Source organism: Quercus lobata, chromosome 2 (assembly GCF_001633185.2).
Source record: "Quercus lobata isolate SW786 chromosome 2, ValleyOak3.0 Primary Assembly, whole genome shotgun sequence".
NCBI classification, from domain to species: Eukaryota; Viridiplantae; Streptophyta; class Magnoliopsida; order Fagales; family Fagaceae; genus Quercus; species Quercus lobata.
Window position 1 is genome coordinate 93,017,057 of NC_044905.1, and position 20,329 is coordinate 93,037,385.

The 20,329-nt window shown below is 30.6% G+C and overlaps 1 protein-coding gene across 1 annotated transcript; it reads right to left on the reverse strand.

Annotated features, from left to right (window-relative positions):
* Nucleotides 1–3,549: 3,549 nt before the first annotated feature.
* On the reverse strand, nucleotides 3,550–8,022 carry LOC115977242 (reticulon-like protein B21). Its single transcript, XM_031098988.1, has 9 exons — nucleotides 6,604–8,022; nucleotides 6,484–6,519; nucleotides 6,284–6,386; nucleotides 6,080–6,154; nucleotides 5,837–5,981; nucleotides 5,629–5,698; nucleotides 5,076–5,141; nucleotides 4,060–4,182; nucleotides 3,550–3,959 (listed from the first exon to the last, which is right to left on the reverse strand). The coding sequence occupies exons 1-9, from the start codon at nucleotides 7,856–7,858 to the stop codon at nucleotides 3,868–3,870; spliced, it is 1,965 nt and encodes a 654-aa protein (XP_030954848.1). The 5' UTR covers nucleotides 7,859–8,022; the 3' UTR covers nucleotides 3,550–3,867.
* Nucleotides 8,023–20,329: the final 12,307 nt, after the last annotated feature.

Below are 20,329 nucleotides of genomic sequence, written 5' to 3' on the forward strand. Positions count from 1 at the left end.
ACAAAAATGCCTCCCATTGGCATATACATTCATTTGGTAATTCTATTGTTTTAGCCTTTAAAAAGTTTCGCTAATGGTTTAAGACAAAAAGCATGATAGGTGAAGCCTATGATAATGTTCGTGAGGTTTCCATATGATATAAGGGCACGTTTGGTAGACTGTAATAGGTATCGTAATGTAATAGCTATTTCTATGAATTAACTATTCAATAGTTTGGTTATGTTTTTATTACAAGGAATAGTCATTTTTTTATGAATAGTTATTCTTTAAAATGAGGAATAACTATTCCTCTCTAAAAGGGTTGTAATAACTATTCCTTAGTAGATGTAATAATTTCTAACATTAATACATTTCCAAATAAATAAACTTTCCATATTCACCTAACAATTATGGAAATAAAAAATCATAAAAAAATAACTCATCTCTCTAAAATTTAAAATATATTATTTTATAGGAAATATAATTGTATGAACGAGGTATTTCCTAAAATATATCATAATTTTTATTCTAATGTTACAACTCACAACCAAACTAATGAATATGTTTAGTTATTCAATTACAACACATTTTATTCCTGGTAATAAAGATTACCATTTCTGTTGTAATCCACATTCAATGTACCAAACGTACCCTAATTGTTTTATATATATATAGGAATATTCTTTATATTTTATTATAGTGTATAAAAAAAAATTGTGAAAGTATTGTAAAAATATTGTAAACGTGACATTTTAAAAAAAGAATCAAAACTTCAATTCTGAGTGTCTCTGTCTCCTTCCTAATTTTTAGAGAGAGAATTCATACATGTTTAAATCTTTTCTTACCGTGGAAATCTCTAGCAGCCAAAACCAAGCCTAAGACAAGGATTGAGAACCAATCTCCTCTATTTGGTTTAGCTTTCTTTTATGTTATCACATTAATAAAGTTGTTAATAGTGGGATTTGTTAGGATTTCTAAACACAGGCCCAGGTTGCCTGAACCGAATCATGGGCTAGAGCCCCAATCCAGGTCTTTTATTTTCTATTCTTTAAGTTTGACCAAAATTAAATTAATACTCTAGTTTCAATTTCATTCAATTAAGTTATATAATTTTCAAGTTTATTCAATCCAAGCTTGTTTCATTTTGCCAAATAAATGCTTTAAACTTTAAAGGAAAGACTAACGGAGGACTGAATTTAATAAAATTTAAATTTAAATGAGTGAATTGGACGAAAAGAAAGTTAGAAAACTGAATCAAATTTTAGATAAATTTAAAGGGTGTAATGTATGATTTAGCCTTATATTAATCATTTAAACTCATTGAATCAAGTAGGCACTTGATTTTTTATGCAATTTTTTAAAAACTATTTGTTATGCAAAATTAGAATTGGATATGAAATTGAAAACTACAATTTCTATTACAATATCTCAAATAATAATAAAATTATAATTTCAATCTTTAAAAGGCACAAGATCAAAATTCAATTGTTTATTTTGGTCTTTTTTTTTTTTTTGGAAGGAAATTACCACTTATTTTGGCATAGTTAAAATTCAAGTATTTATTTTCAACTAATAAAAATTAGAAAGTTAGAATAAAGTTGGGCCCAAGTAATGGGCTAACTACAATCATGCGATGACGTTCACTACTCATGCGATGGGTTAGTCCAAAACGAATTTGTGTTGTGTTTTTGTTTATCATTTTCTTTTTTAATATTTTCTCATAAGTCAATAGGTATTTGATCATCATATAAGCCCATAGCCCAAGGCCAAAGCCCAATGGACAAAAAAAAAAGGTCTTGTGTTGTTTTTATGTTTAGAGTTTAAACTTGTCACAAACTTATAGAATCATCTATTATTATTGCTCCAAATGAAAAAAATCTAATTCAATAAAGAACACTCAAAATTAAATCCTATCACACTACTTACAACATAATGGGAAATGATTTCTTACCTGAATGCGTGTCTCCTCTCATGAGTATTAAGGTAATTCTTCATCATTTTGTCACTCTAATAAACAAAATCTTTGATTATCTCCATGTTCACCCCCTAAATCGTTGACTCATGAGCCTTCCTCACGACTTTTCATGGAGGGATTCTGCTTTGCCTATACTCAATGTTGGAATGCTACTTGATGAAAAATGTACCTCGATGAACTAGGTGTTTGATGTGGAGTCTTTTGGTTAAATATTGTCAAAAATGAAGTTTATTTGTGATATGGGTACTGTTCAAACTTATTTGGTAAAATGAGGAGAGAAGCAAATTTCGACAACACCATTGCCAAAATTTTGAGAAAAAGTAGGAGAGAGAAGAGAGAAATGATGTGACGGATGTGGGAGAGAGAAAAAGGAATTTCGGCAATGATATTGCCAAAAAAAAGAAGTAAAATTGAATTGTTGAAATTGGAGGATTAAAAAAAAGAAAATTGAATTGAGGCAAGAGTAATGCTACGTTGTGGTAAGATTAATGCTACAGCCACACTTTTGGATGACTAAAAGTGCGTATCTCTATAATTTTACTCCAAAAGTGTGGCTATAGCATTAATCTTACCACAATCAAGGTTTTTTTTTTTTTTTACTCCTTCAATTTCAGCAATTTAATTGCCACAATTGAGTTTTTATTTTTTATTTTTTTAAATCATCCACTTTTGGCAAAATGCTAAAGATACAAATTTTTTTACATAAACTTTTATAAACTGTTGATATGATGAGTGATTATTGGTAAATAAAAAAACGATGTTATTAGTGGGCCCTAATGAGAACCAGTAAAAAATTGGTTATAACAACAGTTTGTAAAAAATATGGTAAAATAGTGTGTGGTCGTAGCATTACTCTTGCCACAGTTCAGTTTTCTTTTTTTTTAATCCTCCAATATCGGCAATTTAATTGCCACAATTCTTTTTTTTTTTTTTGGCAATATCATTGCCAAAATTCATTTTTCTCTCTCCCACATCCATCACATCATTTCTCTCTCCTCTCTCCTACTTTTTCTCAAAATTTCGACAATGGTGTTGCCGAAATTCACTTTTTTCCTCATTTTCTCAAATAAGTTTGAACAGTACTCATATCACAAATAAACTTCATTTTTTACAATATTCAGCCAAAAGATTCGTTTGATGTGGGTTGTAGAACATAATGATTTTGGTGAATTTTATGGATAAAGATTGGTTTTTTAGGTTGAAATGAAGGGCTTTTCTCTTAAGAATTTCATGGTCTTTAGATTGATTTAAGTGATGTGAGACAGTAATTTGGCAGTGTTTCAACAGGAATGGTAGCTGGATAAGAAGCAAGAGTGGAAAAGTTTTAGTAGGAATAAATGATGCCCTTTGTTTTCTATGGTTCTATTTATAGACAAATATTATGACTAGGAGCTTTGAGGACTTTGTTTTAAAATGCTAAGATGTAATGGTCAATTCTAAGAGGTCTTTGTTTTGCTAGAAATATCTACATCATAAGTTGCTTTCATTTTCTTTTTCTTTTTTCTTTTTTCCCCAAACTCAATCTGTTCTACGGCATAGGTTACTTTCTTTTGTAATAATCGCTTTTTTTTCTTGAAATATATTTGGGAGCTACCTTAAAAAAGACGAATACTTCATTTAAGATGCCTTCTTTTGTAATTTTTTTTTTCCCCTTGGAATATGTATGGGCTAGCATACGAGCAGCACATGTTTCTGAAAACCACTTCTTTTATTTGCTAATTTTTACATTGTAACTTGGATAAAATTTCCTAGAAACTCAATCACAAGTAGAGGAATAGTAAAAATATAACAACAATATATGTTTCCCTTTTTTTTTATCATTTTTTTTCTTCTCTTTTTCTGTAAACCGGTAAATTATTTGGCCAAAATGTGACCCTTATGTACTTCTCTATCCAATTGATCATGGTCCTTTGTCATTTTTCTTCACTTCCTGCTTCATCTTCCACCCATTCATCTGTAATTGAAGATTGCTGATAGCAACGGAAAGCCACATACAACATGAACACTGCAACACAGTTGTTCAACAAAATGTAGCAACCAATGTCAGAACTTTGCTAATTGCCATGAAAATCCTAAATTACTGACAATTATGAAGGTGTTCTCACCTTCCCAAATGCGTGCAACAGCTGATGAGAGGTTCAAAATGAGAAAAACAGTGGCAGCGGCCACAGCTTTCTTGTGAGAGCAGGAGTCCCAGATGTCATGGAAACGCCCTAGCCAAAATCTTGCTGCAATTCAATATCAGGAACTCTGTTAATTTCTCTATGTGGGAAACCAATTCTTGAAAGTCAATTAATTTAACATGAACAGGAATTGAGTCCATTTACAATAAAAGTTCATTTGTGATAAAAGTACAAGAAATGATTAGAAATAACAATTTTCCTCATTATATTTATGCTCCTAATTAAATGGCAAAAAGACTAAAGAGATTATGCCCACGAATAGGTTTCTCAATGCAAAACACAAAGTATCCACTTTCCTTACTAATTAGTTGTTATAGCAAAAGAGTAAAACTAATTTTCAGAACTCAAAATGAACTGACTAATTTTACAAAACAAACACATCACCTTATATATTCAAATTCCACCAAGGATACATGAAAACTATATTTTTTGCACAATCCATTAAACAAAGATTCGATAAAAAAAAATAAAATAAACATCAAGGAACGTACATCAAGGAACGGGGAGTTTTGAAAAACGATGGAAACATAGTAAAATTGAAATAATGACGCCACAAATATAATAAATTTCATAATTGATTAAGGGAGTCGATTGTGATTAATGTAACATTATTTTCATTAGGATCATCATTAAAATTATTTTTATTGCATATCAATCCTAACCAGTCACGAAATTTATGTGTAAATTGACTTATTCCCAAGGTTTTAGTCTTATGAGTTATGGGTCATGGGGTCCTACATCATAGTCAAGCCCACACAAACTTGTTTGCTCACCCATGTGACGTTATGTATATTGTTTACATTCCACACTTGTAGAGAAAAATAGGGTATTGACCAGATTATAATCACAATAAAAGGTAGAAAATATAGCTTGATGAGTTATGGATCAGACTTTTGGAACAGAATTTGATAAAAGGGCTAATAAATTGAGGAATTTACCAATTGCAGTTAACTGTGCAGAGTACAATGAGCAGAGTTTTGGTACTGTGAAAACTCCCAAAAAACCTGAGGCAAGGAACAGAGCAGTGCGTCAGTAAAAACTAAAAAGTGCAAACACAATTATATGCCGACACTCCCTTTTTTTTTTTTTTTGATTTTAACGACACTGCAATTTATTTTCAGCACAATCTATGTAAAAATAAACTAAAATCTCCCCAACTAAAAACAAAAATTGTAGATATCAAAATTTCTTATATCTTTTTAAAAATGGGTTTTACTAGTACTTTAGTAAAACCATTTTAGAAAATTTTTTATGAAGAACGAAAAATTTATCAATTTTTTATAATTTTTCATAAAATTTTTGTTAAAATAAATAATTAATATATGTCTTAATGAAATACATTAACCTTACTCTTAAAAAATTTACTATTCTACCGGTAATACTCATAAGTCATATCTATTCACTTTAACAGCTTTCTCAAAAAGAAAAAAAAGTCACTTTAACCAATTATGAAACCACAAAAGGGGAAAAAAGGAAAAAGAAGAAACCTACCCAATTTAACCACGGTCCAAATGGTTATGCAGCTGCCACACCTTGCCAAAACAAAGAGCAGTACTGCCAGCTGCCATTATCATAAACAATTCCACAATTTGTCATCTTCTTCATATTCACACAAAGAAAGAGATTTTTTTTTTTTTTTTTTTTTTATAGCTTCATTAATGACCAAAGAAAAAAAAATTGTAAAAAAATAGAATATTACCTTCATTGTAGTAGAAGGATCTCCAGAAAAAAGGGCTCTGAGTTTTAACAGCAACTCATTCACGTACGGAAGAACCAATCTTAGTAACCACATTGCTTCTTCTTCCCCTAGCACATAGTTTGAATCATTTATATCCATAGCTCCCCTAAATTCCATTCATTCAGAAAAATAAAAACAGAGTCAGAAATAGACCAAACTGGTAACATCTTTGTCAGTTAATTGAGAAATGTTTTGAGGGAATACCTGAAGATGAGGGATCTATAGATGAAAATGGCAGCAAGATAAACAAGACCCAGATAGGAAATCACTGATACAAAGCTGAAGATACAATAAATAGACAGGTTTTAGTTCTGGGCTCTGCTCTGAACCAGAGGATTTTATAGCAAACACAGAGGATACATATAATTCAGACTAGAAATCAATTTTCTTTGTTGTGTATTTTCTAACCTGAGATTAACATCTTTTGTATAGGAAGATGAGAGTATCATAAATGATCCAATTAGCACTACAAGTGCTGATCTTGGGACTTCTTTCCACATTACCAAATCCACTGAAAAGTTTTAACATAGACAAATTAAATGCCAAAATTGAAAGATTTTTACTAGAGAATATTTACCATTGTACTTAATTCTAAAAATCAAACTTACCAAAACTTTGTAATTTGCTATGGGATTCATATGAACCTAGATCATAAAAGTACAAAACCCGTCAAAAATAAACAAAATTCAGTGTGAACAATTAAATGCAGATAAATTAAAGACACTTACTTGAGGTGGGTTTTGAGACATTTTGGTTTCTTGGAGTTGGTTTTGAGAGATTCTGGTATCTTGGAGTAGGTTTTGAGTAATTCTGGTTCCTTGAAATAGGTTTTGATAGACTTTGGTACGTAGTACAATGTTTCTCAAGTGGAGGAGTCTGTTTCACACTGACCGTAGGTTGTCTATTAACTTGATGAAGCTTTTTCTCTTCATTGACATTGACAATCTTCTTGGGTTCTGGAAGAGGCTGTTTCACACTGATTATAGGTTGTCTATTAACTTGATGAAGCTTTTTCTCTTCATTGACACTGACAATCTTCTTAGGTTCTTCTGGAACATTAATTTTCTTAACATCAATTTCAATTTCCTCAACCAATTCTTCTTCATCAGCATCATCAACATCATCATATTCATCTTCTCCATCAACAACATCAAGACCATCATCCTCCTTCTCTTCATTGTTCACCACCTCCACTTTTGGAATTGGAGCATAATTCACCACACTCCTATCTGTTATAACCTTTTCTTCACAAACACCAAACTCCTTGCAAGTTTCATCAGATCCAGCTTCAGCTTTAGCCTCAGCCTCAGCCTCAGCCTCAGCCTCTACAGTTTCATCAACTGGGCTTTTCTCAGTTTCTGCAACAGACCCTTCATCAATTCCCTTCCCTGACTCCTCCACAACTTCACTCACCTCCGACTTTACCTTCCTCAACTCACTTGAGCTTGAACTAGTCTCAATTCCATTACCACTAACCAATTCTGATTTCACCTTCCTCAAAGGCCCAGACTTTTTCTCAGTTCCCTCACCAGATTCACCAGCTTTAACCCCCTTGACTAGTGAATGCTCAGATCTTGGCTTCCTCGTCGGAATTGGGCTCTTCTCACCAAGCTCCTTGCTTGACTCAGATCTCAACTTCCTAACACTCTGAACTGGGCTCTTCTTCATTCCCTCAGCAGAAACACTGAGTTCCTCAGATTTTCTTTTACTAACCTGAATTGGGCTTTTGTCAAACCCCTCAAAGCTGCTCTCTGATTTCCAAGTCTTCCTCTTTCCACTACTTGCTACAACACCACCATTTGGACTTCTTTTTGGCTTTGTAATTGTCCCATTACTAGCAGTAGGAGTAGAGGCCCCACTTTCTTCATCAGGAGCGCTTTCTTCTCCATTGAACACCTTAATCCCACCTTTCACTTCATCTACCTTCATTCTGCTTTCCCACACAGACCCGGGCACCACACTTCTTCTTCTACCCACTTCCATTTCTTTGATTGCTTGCTTTGTACTCTCGCTTTCAATGATTACTGGAGCTGTGGGGCGGTGCTGTTTGGAAATCTAGAATATGCAAATACGTAGAATTATGGTATTACTTTTCTAAGTTCTGAGATGGAAGCCACTTTTACAAGGTAAATATTGTAGGGACCGTGACTGGCTGTAAACTACACTGAAAAGTGAAACTTCAACACTTTAATTAATTAATCAATTAGCGTCTGTACATACAAGTCTCATGATAACGTCATGAGATTCCCCATCAGGATTAAAAACTATGAGTTACATTTCCAGTCACATAACTATTAAGCTTTTAACATTTTCCTATGACTTATTTTGTTGGGAAAAATATATTACACATACAGCAAAAAGACACTAAAAATGTGACTTTTGGGCGGTGTGTATTTGCACTCACTGCCTACCAATTATATAAACAATGCCCTATTTTATTTGAACCAAATTTTAGGAAGCTTAAGATCATGTGGGGTTCCTGATTATTCACAACTTTCACTTCCATATTTTCCAAATACCAATTTTATTGGGTGAGAATATGTTATTCATAGAATCACATGGGGGAGAAACAGTTATAAATTAAATCTGACCAAGAGCAGAGGTGTTTGAAGAAGTCCAAACTTGAAATAATTTTTATACGGTTTTCATTTTTTAAGGAAATTGAAGTAGAAATATAAGACATAGCATAAAATTGTGTAAATAAAAATTGTTTTTAGGAGAAAAGACAACTAATATTATGTGTATATATGCCTAAAAATATTAAATACAAGCAAAATTAGTATTAAAAAATGTTAACTAAAAAGAGAGAACATCTTATGACTTTAGGTAGATAAAATATAAAAAGAGAAAAATGCATCCGATTTTGATTAGTTTATCGAGAATTTAATTAGGAATTTCAAAATTTTAGAACTAAGTTTTTGTTGTTATTATTGTTATTGTTATTGAAACACATTCTCAGGTAATTATGTTATCAATGATCTCTCGATCTAATTTTTTGATATCTCAAACTAGATTTTACAATAGAAAACATTTATTAATTTCGCTTTCTCCTAAGCAAAAGGCCAAAAGAGATAGAATCAAATAATTACATTTTCAATAACTCTTGAACTAGATAAACAGAGGCTAAAATAACCGGTTGTTAATAATAAGTAATATATATATATATATATAATTAGTGGGACTGTATAAAAATTAGTAAAATTTTGTCAATTGAATATATAGCACTACTCTTTTCTATTTTCTTGACTCTGAAAAGGTAAAATATATTTTCAGAAATCAGGAAAAAAAAAATTTATTACATCAAAATATTTAGTAAGTCGTGGTAGGCACGTATACTGTTGTAGATGTAGAAGAATAGTACTCACACTCACACTCACACCCACACACGTCCACATTGAGTCGCCAACACAGAACGTCTTGTGTGTCGTGCAAATCACGTGCCTTCAACGGTAAAAAATGTAATGTGGGGTCTGATATATTTAATAGGAGAATTATTAACTCATATCTTTATGCATACATTAATCAACTATTTTAAAAAAAATTATAAAAAAAAATTAATTATTTTGACAATATTTTCAATCTTTCAAAATTTTTTTTTTCAAAATAAATGATTAACATGTAACTTAAATGTACACATTAACTAGACCCTTTTAATATTTCCCCACACTCACACAAAATGGCTTATGTGATTCTGTTCCCTTTCAATCCCAATAGACACTGATAAGAGTATGTAAATCCCAAGAAAGAAACTGACATCAATTCAATACATCACTCCACAAATTAGATTCTCTCAACTCTGTGTCTACTTATTACCACATTTCTTTTCTATCAAAGTCCACTGTGATCATGGACTCCACTTACCCAGTTACCCCCACCCCAGAAAAGGGCATAGTTTCTTCTCTTTTCTTTTTTTCTTTTTTTGCTAAAAGAAAAGGGAATAGTTTCATTTCAACGAAGTGTTGTCAATGTAACCAAAAAAAACCTAGTGTTTATAATATTTTGGGATTTACAAATTGCTTTTGATTGTTTCAACTTAATGTTTTCTAGAGAATGATTTATTTTTTAAAAATTATTTTTTATAAAATTATTTCATTTTTTTATTTTTATATTTTGTAGCAACCTTAAATAGGTTTAAAAACAATATCCTAACGTCATTTTATTTTATTTTATTGTTAGATAGAATTATTTTTCAAAAAAAAAAAAGTGAAAAATTATCTTTATAAAATAAATTATATTTTTTATGTTGATTAAAGATAATTTTTATTTTAACTTATTTTTTATAATGCCACTAAGCACAAAAAAAAAGCAAAAATTATTTTCACACAGTTTTCCATTGAATCAAACGGGGTGTGAATATGAAAGGGTTCTCAAAATATATTTCGTTACTAATTAACCCTCCTATTTGAACTAACATTTTTCTTCAATAGACACATTTAAATTTGCATTACATCAAACATTTGGTTTAAGTTAAACGACCAAAATAATCATCATTACTAATTCAGCCTTGATTTTTTCCCCCAAATTCATCTTCTAGTGTACCACAATTTCTTTTCAAACCATTTCTTCTATAATGTAAGGGAAATTTTTTTTTTGAAACATAATGTAATGGAATTAAACAATTGAAGAACATCTAAAAATATTTACACTCACTTATATATGGACAACAAAAACAAAGCTCAAATGAAAACAGATCAAGAAATACTCCAATTTGGACAAAAACTTTCCTAACGTTTGAGTAGGTCATTTCAAAGGTCTGCTAGAGCAAATACTCTCTCACTTTTTGAAGCAATTTTTTATATATATATAAAAAAAAAAAAAACATTATTTTAAGTAAGTTTCGGTATATAGCTAAGAAAAAAACATGGAACATGAATTAATTTGGCAATGGAAAAAACGCATTCATCAACTTAAAGATTATGATGAATTTATAACAACTTTAAATCAGCAAAGCGAAACTTCGCAAAAGTTTGAGATTTAGTCTTCTCAGGGTGAAAAATGACAAAAGACAGATGCTTTTTAAATACTTGTTTATTTAAAAGGAAAAGTGAAAACAAGTAGGTAAACCACCATTTACTTTAGTATACATACAGATTCTGTTATTTTTGTTGTCTTTTAACTTCAACACAATCTGTACCCAATAACACCAATTCTACATTATTTTTTTCCCAAGTACAACAGGAAATTCAATTTCTTTATCAAAAGAAAACGAAATCCTAATATAATACTTAAAATTAGCAGGACATGTGCGTCGGTGGCCTTATAAACTTTCTTTGTCGTTATCTCTGTTATGATTTGGGCCACAAGGTAGAGCAAAAAAGCGGTGGGGTTTGTAATTGTTGTCTATCTTGTGGGATTCTATTCTATCAGTAAGTCATACGCCAAACATTCCCCATTTGCCTTTTGACATTTTGACAAAGTAAAGGTTTTCACTCAGCCTTATCAAACACTCCCAGAAATAGTACACTAAGGTTTCAGCAAAAGGCCCAGTTAGCCTAACTTATATTATATTATTAGGTTACTTCATTAGTGGTGCAAAGTATATATTAAAGTGACCATAAAATATATATATATATATATATATTTATTAAAGTTGATAAATCAGTTCAATTTCACATTAACTTGAATCACCTATTTTCTGTTGGTTTAATTAAATGTATATAGGTTGGGCACTGACATGTTAATTTATAGGCATAACAATCATATTTATTTTTAAAATATGATGGCAATTAATAAAAGTGAAGTACAAATACAATATCTCACTAACATGCATCACTGCTTGTTATTGTAGTTTTGGACCCACTATTCTTTCATTTTTCGAATTGACCATACGAAGGCGATTTAGACCATTTTATGGATGAAAATGAACACATTGTTTTTAATAAAAAGTTCATCATCTTGGAAGCCCAAAGCAATGGTTACATGGCCGGAGCTAAATGTTGACTTGGGGAGGGGGGGGGGGGGACATTTTTTTTTTTTTTTTTTAATTTTAGTATATTGACAAGTACAAACTTTACCAATTTTGTTTAATAAAATTATACTTTGCCCCCCTTAACAATGTCATCAATTCTTTTAAGAGTAATGTTATAACCACAAATTTTTACAAACTATTGAGATAACAAATTCTTATTACTTCAAACACTTGCATCACTTTTTAGTTACTAATAACAACTCACCACATTTGCAATTTGAAAATTTTTAATAGTTTTAGCATTTTTTACCTTTTAAAGGCCATAAAAAATTAATAGATTAAATCTAAAACAAAATATATACAATCCCAAAAAATTTAGTCCAATAACAAAAATTACCAATAATAAAGCTAAAAAAAATTAAGGCTAATCTGACAATCAACCTATTTTACCCAAAACAAACAACATGACCCTGCAAAAAGTTTTAAATAAAAATCCGTAGTGGTTAAACAGTATAGTCAAAAGCTGAAGCCACAGCACACAGGAGCAACAGAGCCGCCCCCTAATTCCAAGTCCTGGATTCGTCCTTGAATGGTTGGAAAGCTTGTTATTATGTTAGGAGTTAGGAGTTCTTTGTATTATCACTCTACAACCTACTCCATATAGGTGCTTCTATATATGACAAATTGTAATTTTTATTTATTCCTTCTATTTTCTTTTAATTTTGGCTCCAGTTCACATATAACAGCATCACCCATTGTTTGTTGGTTTAATTAAATGTATATTTAGGTTGGGCACTGACAAATTTAAAGGCATAACAATCAAAATTATTTTTAGAATAGAGCAATAAATGTTAAATACAATATCTCACCTGCATGTATGAGTATGACTGCTTATTATGGTACTTTTGGACCCACACTATCATTCATTTTTCGAACTCTTTTATAGGTGAAAAATAACACATTGTTTTTAGCAAGAAGTTGATCATCTTAGAAGCCCAAAGCAAGGGTTAGGAGTTCTACTCAATTTGCTACAACTTTAAATGAACTAAACATATTACCTTATGTTCAATAATGAGAGTAATTTCATTTTTAATTCAATTTAATTCACAACTTGAAACTTTAGAGGAGATTTTACCAAAATTTAGGAGTTCTTTGTATATAAACTATATCTCACTCTACAGCCTATTCCATAGGAGATTCTATTACAAATTGTATATGTCAAATTGTAAATTTATTTATTCCTTCACTTTTCTTTTAATATTAGCTCCTCTCTATCTCCCTCCACTCATATAGCCTATTGGTTATTAGGCTTATACTTTAGAGTGTGTGTTTTTTTTTTTTAATTTTATGTTTTACGAGTACAAGTGTACAACCACCTTTTAGGTGTTGTCGTTTGCATGTGTAACTAAAAAAAAATGTATGGATGCCTTGGATATAGTGCTCTCAAAGATTCTTCAATACAAAAGTCATGGGAATAAGAACCCAAAACCAAAAGTTATCATCCTTAATGCTCTAATCATTCAACCCCACCAAACTCATCTTTACTTACTCTAAAATCAGACACCCCAAAAGTAAAAAAAGTGAGGAAAAAAAACTGCCCTACATAATCCCTTAAAACACAATTCTCTCTCTCTCTCTCTCTCTCTCTCTCTCTCTCTCTCTCTCTCTCTCGTTTTTCAGAGGAAAAGGGATTCCAATGTTTCATCCCACTAGCTGCCATTTCTTTTACTATAAGCTTTTGCAATGAACAATGCCTATGTTGCATGTACTAGATAGAGAGTATAGAGACTGTGCAGAAAGAGAACCAATTATGAGTGTATTACGTAAGGAACAATAAACCAAAAGAAAAAGGATGTGGGATGACTACTTGACAAAATTATGTATGAAGCTTATTATGGGGCGTTTATAATAATAGCATAGGCCTTCATATATTTTCACGACGTGGCTGTACTGGGGAGTGGGGACGTTAGATTAGATATATGTTTGACACAAGGATTTTATTATTATTATTATTTATTTTTAGGTATAACTTTCTAAAATTTTAAGGCCTCTTTTGTTCTTTTACCACGTGTTGTGTGTGGATGGACTCAAAACTTTGGACCTCAGGTTTAGAAAGTGAGTCGAGACCACTACTCGCTTTTGCACTCGTGAGTAGTAAAACTAAAAGCTAGTAGCGTGCTTGAAGGGCTCACACAATGAGTACTATTGTTTACAATTGATGATTAAAACAGGTACAAAATGAACTTGAAAAGGAAAGTAAATTAAACTAATGAATCGAATGGTTAGGAATTTTAGAGGGACGTGGTGAAGGGGAGAGAGAGAGAGAGAAGATTATACTTGTTCTACAACGCACAAAGGAAATCTTCTCTTAAATATGTTGTCTTATAAGAAGGAACTGATTTTAAGCAAGATAGCATAAATGAAACTAGCTAGTCAAGGGTAGGTAAATATTTATTTATGTATTTTCTTAGTAATGGCTTTATAGAGGTTTAAACTAAGGAACATCTATAGTTTGTCTTTAGCTAGGTAGTAGAGATGGCTTTTGGTTGCTACATCTTTGAGGTGATGGCAATCTTGAGCTGTGGATTTAATGTGACATTGCAACAATTTGGTTTGATATCAATTTTAAGTGATTTGGCTAGTTAAACCAGTCTAAGATGGTTGATTCCTTATGAAATTGCTAAATCAAAGGAATTTTACGCTAATTAGAATGAATGATGGCAAACAAGTTTTTTTAGTAATACCATCACAATTTTTACCATAACTTACTTACATGGCAAGTAATGAGTGGTAAAATTGTAAACCCATCATTTTTACTTTACCACTTACAACTTGCCTCATGAGCAAGTTGTGATCTTAGTATTTTTAAAATTTTTTTAATAGGCAAAAGTAATTAGGCCTTAACATGAGACAAATATAGTGGATTATCAAAGCATATTTACCTACGTTTATGGCTTGCATGCGAACTTGCTCATATGTTTATGGTTTTGCAAGTACTACAAGCTCACTTTGCAAAACCTCTCTATTAATTAACTTATGGATAAGCTAAAAAAATAGAGCTTTTTTTACTCTCCAAGCCATATTTCTTCAAGATTTTCCTTAATTTTAAAGGGGTTTGAGCCACATGCAATGTGAAAAAATAAATGAATTTAATAATATTTGAGCTTGAAAAAATGGGCTTTAATAATTTCACTTTTTTCTAAATATAAGTATACTTTAATGAACTTTAACTAACTAAACAAGCAAATACCAAATAGGCTTTTCGCAAAAAATTACAAGTAATTAAGTCACAGTAAACTAGTGTCCCGTTGCACTTTCATTTCTACTGTTCTACAACAGCTCTACTAGCATCTGAAAACGAAAATCATCATCAAAATTTTATTAAAAAAATTATCAGCAGTCACCAATAATTATAAGCTTTTTATATTATTACTAATAACTAAACCATGACTCCGTGATCACATATTCGAGGCCAAAATACTAGACATGAAAGTAACAAATAATTGTTTTTATATGGGTAGATGAACATTGGTGACCAGAACTGGTCAGATTCGATATCTTAATTGATATTTTTCATTTGATTATGGGGATTTTGAAGAAAAGAGTTCGGTCCAGTACCAGAAGGACCTGAGTTATATGAAAAATAAAACATGGGGATTGCGTTAGATGTTGGCAAGTCATAGTACGAGTTTTATGGTTGGAATGCGGGTCCAATTTCTATATTCATGTATAAACAGAAAGAATATTGTCACCAAACTATTTTTTCTAACGAATGTCCTAAAATATATGTTAAGAAATAAGAAGTTCTCAACAAATAATTATAACATATAATAAATAATTTATATATATGTATATATACACACACAAACACTTGGCAATAATTCATTGGTTTAAATGCATAATTTATTGTGATTATCTATACTTTTTTTGATGTGAGTGTATAATTTAACTTAAAAAATAAATAAAAAATATGATGACATTATTTAATGGAGCATGTGCTTTTTAGGTACTCCCAAACAAGGCACACACAGTTTTATATTTTTTTAAAGAAATTATGCTACAGTCACTCAAACACATTATATGTATTTCTATACAATTTTTTTACCCACACATATTTCTACACATATTTTCTAACATTAAAACACGTTTTCAAACATGTATACCAAACACCTCTTTAATGCGTAATAAATATGATAATTAGTACATATAAATGTGACGTAACTCCAATTATTATTTATCACTTAACAAGTTACGAAAATAGTATCATTTCTTTCTATTGAAATAGTATTTTTTTTAGTTTCGTTTTTCATGGGGATGAAAGTAATTAACTTTTACAAAGTTGAGGGCCCATACCGGGTCATTTCGGCCATACCGGAGGAAATATCGGATTTCGGCCGGTAAATGCATATTGGACTGATTTTGGCTTCTGCTACTTCATCTTCTTCTCCTCTCTGTCTCTCTCTATCTGTCCGTCTTGACTCTCTCTTTCTCGGTTTTTCAAACCTCTCAAATGATATTTAGCACGCCCAAGAAATAGTGTTTACAGCTAGCATGTTTTAAACACCCTTCAAACGGATATTTAAACTGATAGTTGTTAGTGTTACTTTACAGCTACCATGTTTTGACTTTTGTTAAATGAATTGAAATTTTCTACCAAGAAATTTTAAAAGCCCCACGTGATTGCAGATTGGTTCTTATTTTTAATAAAATATAATATTAATTTGATTGTTATTATTTTTTAATAAATGTCTCTATTACTTTTTATTGGGCTTGGATTTAGAATTACATGTTAAGGATATATCCAATAGTTTAGATAAAAGCAAAATAATCTTTATAAGAGAGAATAAGGTAAAAAAAAAAATGGTTTTCAGTAGATTTTCTAAATCATGAATTTTTTTGAGCTCATGAACAGTAGTAACTCATCAAGTCTGATAGGCTAGTGTACATTAGCAAAAGAATAAAACTAAATAAAAAATTAGCAAAGAAAGGAGTGGGGATGGGATATGAGGATATATGTATTAAAAAATGAATAAATAATGAATGAAGAAATAATATTTAAATGAGATAAAGGAAAGAATAGAGAATTTATTGAAAGATGTATTTGAAAAAGTAAGTAGATAAAGGATAAATGTCACTGTTCACTGTCCAAACAGTACAAAAATATAAAAAAATTGCTGGAAATGCTCTAAAAATTGAGTCATTGACAATATGGTTATATAACTTATATTTATGAGATTTAATCAATAAAACTTAAATTAATGAATATATTTTTATTTATAACGGTAATTTTGAAAAGGTACATCGATATTGACTAGTACCGAAATATTTTGTTTCGGTATGAAATTGACTCCCTTGGTTTGTTGGAGAATTGGAAATTGAATTGCAATTTACATTTGGAAATTGGAATGATTTAAACCAAAGCAAAGAGTAAATTCCACAAATAACCCAATTTGGGTGTGAATTTATTTTGCAAAATCCTGTTACGTGGGATAGATAAGGATAAAATTAGGGAAACCTTTGAAAGGGAATTAACAAGAGAAATCCTCCAAATCCAAGTGGCCCAAACCTACCAAGACGACTCATTACTACTATGGATCCCCAATTATTCAGGTAAGTTTTCTACAAACTCGATCATCCTATCAATTAATACAAAATGCTAGAAGCTTAGAGAACAACCCACTAGATAGCAAGGAGTGGGAAAAAAAAAACTATGGAAATTGAAAATTCAAGAAAGAATTAAGCTATTATTGTCGAAGTTAGTCTGGCAAGTAATCCCAACTAGATCAATAATTAGGAAATGCTTAGATCCATATAGAGGAAAAGGAGTGCATTTTATGTGAGACCGAGGAAGAAACACTTGAACACATATTCATAAATTGCCCAATGGCAAAAATTATTTGGACAAATTGCCCTGGCCAATTAGATTCTTTGATATGCAATTCGAGTGCATAGCTGACTAGGTTAGATTGATAATACAATTAAGTAGAAGTAAAGCTGAAGCTCCCACAAGTTGAAGCAAAGAAATTCATTGTGATATATGGTCAGTATCATCATTATCATCAATAAGAAAACCCTTACTAGTGGGTGACTAGAAAACATATCATGAAGCAATCTAAAAGGGAAGTTGTTGATCCTTTACTCTTAATTAGACAAATTAATAAAATTTTATATTGATCATCTAACTTCTTCGAAAATGTAGGTATGGAGGCTACCAGGAACTATGTATAAGACCCTCTAATCCCATATTTTTGAAAGTTTAACTTTGATGATGCAACCATCAACAATGAGAAAGCTTGTATATATAGCAGCAGTTGCCAGAGACCATAAAGTAGAAGTCATTTTTGTATGGACTCACTGAACTTATAGAAGATCAAGATCTCGAGTTAGCGGAATCCATATCTAACAGCTTATCTAGCAGTGGAGAAGCAGTATGCTTGGGATATAAATTTGTAATATGTGAAGGAGATGCACTGAATGTAATCTTACCACCCCAAAATTCCTTGTCTTTCCTCATTCGGCTACCCTACAATGAACAATGCATTGCTGCTAAAACTAAATTAATTTTGAACTCCTTTTTTGATTGGACTATTAATCATAAATATAGAGAAGGTAACATTAATCATAATGTCGCCAAATGGGCTTTCTTTGTGTAATCTTGAGAATAATATCCCTATACGGGCCATCCCCCCATTGGTGTCTGAAAGATTTATCTCATGTGTAATCTTTTTGTTTTGTTTTTTTTTTTAAATGAAAAGTATTATTCATTAAATTAATTAATTAATTAAAAAAAACTAAACTAAACTAAACATTCAATTAATTTTAAAAACTAAACTAAATTAAAAAAAAAAACTAAACTAAACATAATAATAATAATAATAATAATAATAATAATAATAATAATATTATTATTATTATTATTATATGGTTGATATAATAATAACTTGTTTAGCATCAAATGCACGTTCATATTCAATTCTTTATGTTCGTGCAGAATTTTCCTTTAGTTGGAAATTCATTTGTTGTTGCAAGTCTTTTGGTTTTGGAGAATTTTTTTATTCTTTTTATCCTAAATTCTATTAGTTAATTCACCAACGTTTGGTAAAGAGAATCATTTTAAAATTTAAAATATTCTGTTACTGATAATAATTGAAGGGAGATGGGTGTTATTTTCTTCAAACCTTAAGGGAGAAAAGTGTTTTTTTTTTTCTTTTAAATTTGAGGTGGAGTGTCATTTCCCCAAATCTCAAAGGAGTTGGAGCATAATTGACCTATTTTCTTATTTATATTTTGACCCAAAAAAAAATTCCATAAGATTTTCTAACTCATAGTGCAAAGAAGACTCATGCATCTTTGGCTAACACATTATTAAATTTTCCCTCAAAAAAAAAAAAAAAATACATTATTAAATTATTGATGCTAGAAAGCCTGAAATGACATTTATTGTAAATAAGTTTAATTTTGGTATTTGATTTATTGATGACATTAAAAGATGTCTAAAGCATGAAATTACAATGAACGCCTATTACGGATTTTGCCCTGGAGATGGTGGTGGTTCTTGAAAAGTTCTTAGCCTAGGAGCAGGTGGTGATGGTAGTGGATGCTCCACTAGTGGCAATGGCTTCTCCTCTAGTTTTGCAAAGTTAAAAGGTTGGCCTTTCCTATGTTTTATAGTGACGGCTCCATACAATTCTTCCTCATTTCTTGCACAACTTACACCTGAGTGTTGTATCGAAGTAATTAGCAAAATGTATTCATATCTTTTTTTTCTTTTTTCTTTTTAAAAAAAAAGGGTTTAAGTGGTACTTGGTATTAGCCCAAATTAATCTCAGACATATTTTTTGTAAAAACCGAATTTTGATCATGTAAGTATAACTTTTTACCAAAAACTGAACATAGGTTATCAAATAAATTAAAATAATAATATTTTTTTAAAAAAATATCTTAAAACCCAAAACTTACCTTCATATCAAGTAACACTAAATCTACACTAATAAGTTCATTCTTTGACTTGATATTAAAAACATCCTATAACTCTTAGTTACTTTGATATTTCAATCATCTTTTTTAGTATTGATTTCATTCAAGAGGTCGAAACAAAGCATCAAATCAATACCAACATCAAACACTCTAAAATGTCTATGTAAATTAATAACATGCAGCAAATTAGTATCAACACTTCATACCTTATAGCTTACTTATCAAAAAAGACAAAAAAATATCTGACACCCTAACTTATACCACTCGAGTATTGTCTTTAATTTAAAATTGCATAAATATCAAAATTGTCTAAAATTAATTGACCTGAAAATGGTTGATGGATATGTAACTAATATAAAAGGAGTTTGCATAAAGTATATGTAACTAATATATCTTGTTTTTACTATGTATGTGAGACAATCTTCAATCTTTAAGTATGTGCGAATTATGATTAAAATTTCACTAATGTATGTGCTTTAAGCCTCAAGCAATCACCACAACATATTTACATAAAAAAGCCTCAAAATACAAATTAAAAACTATCCAAATTAATAAGCATTAAAAAATAA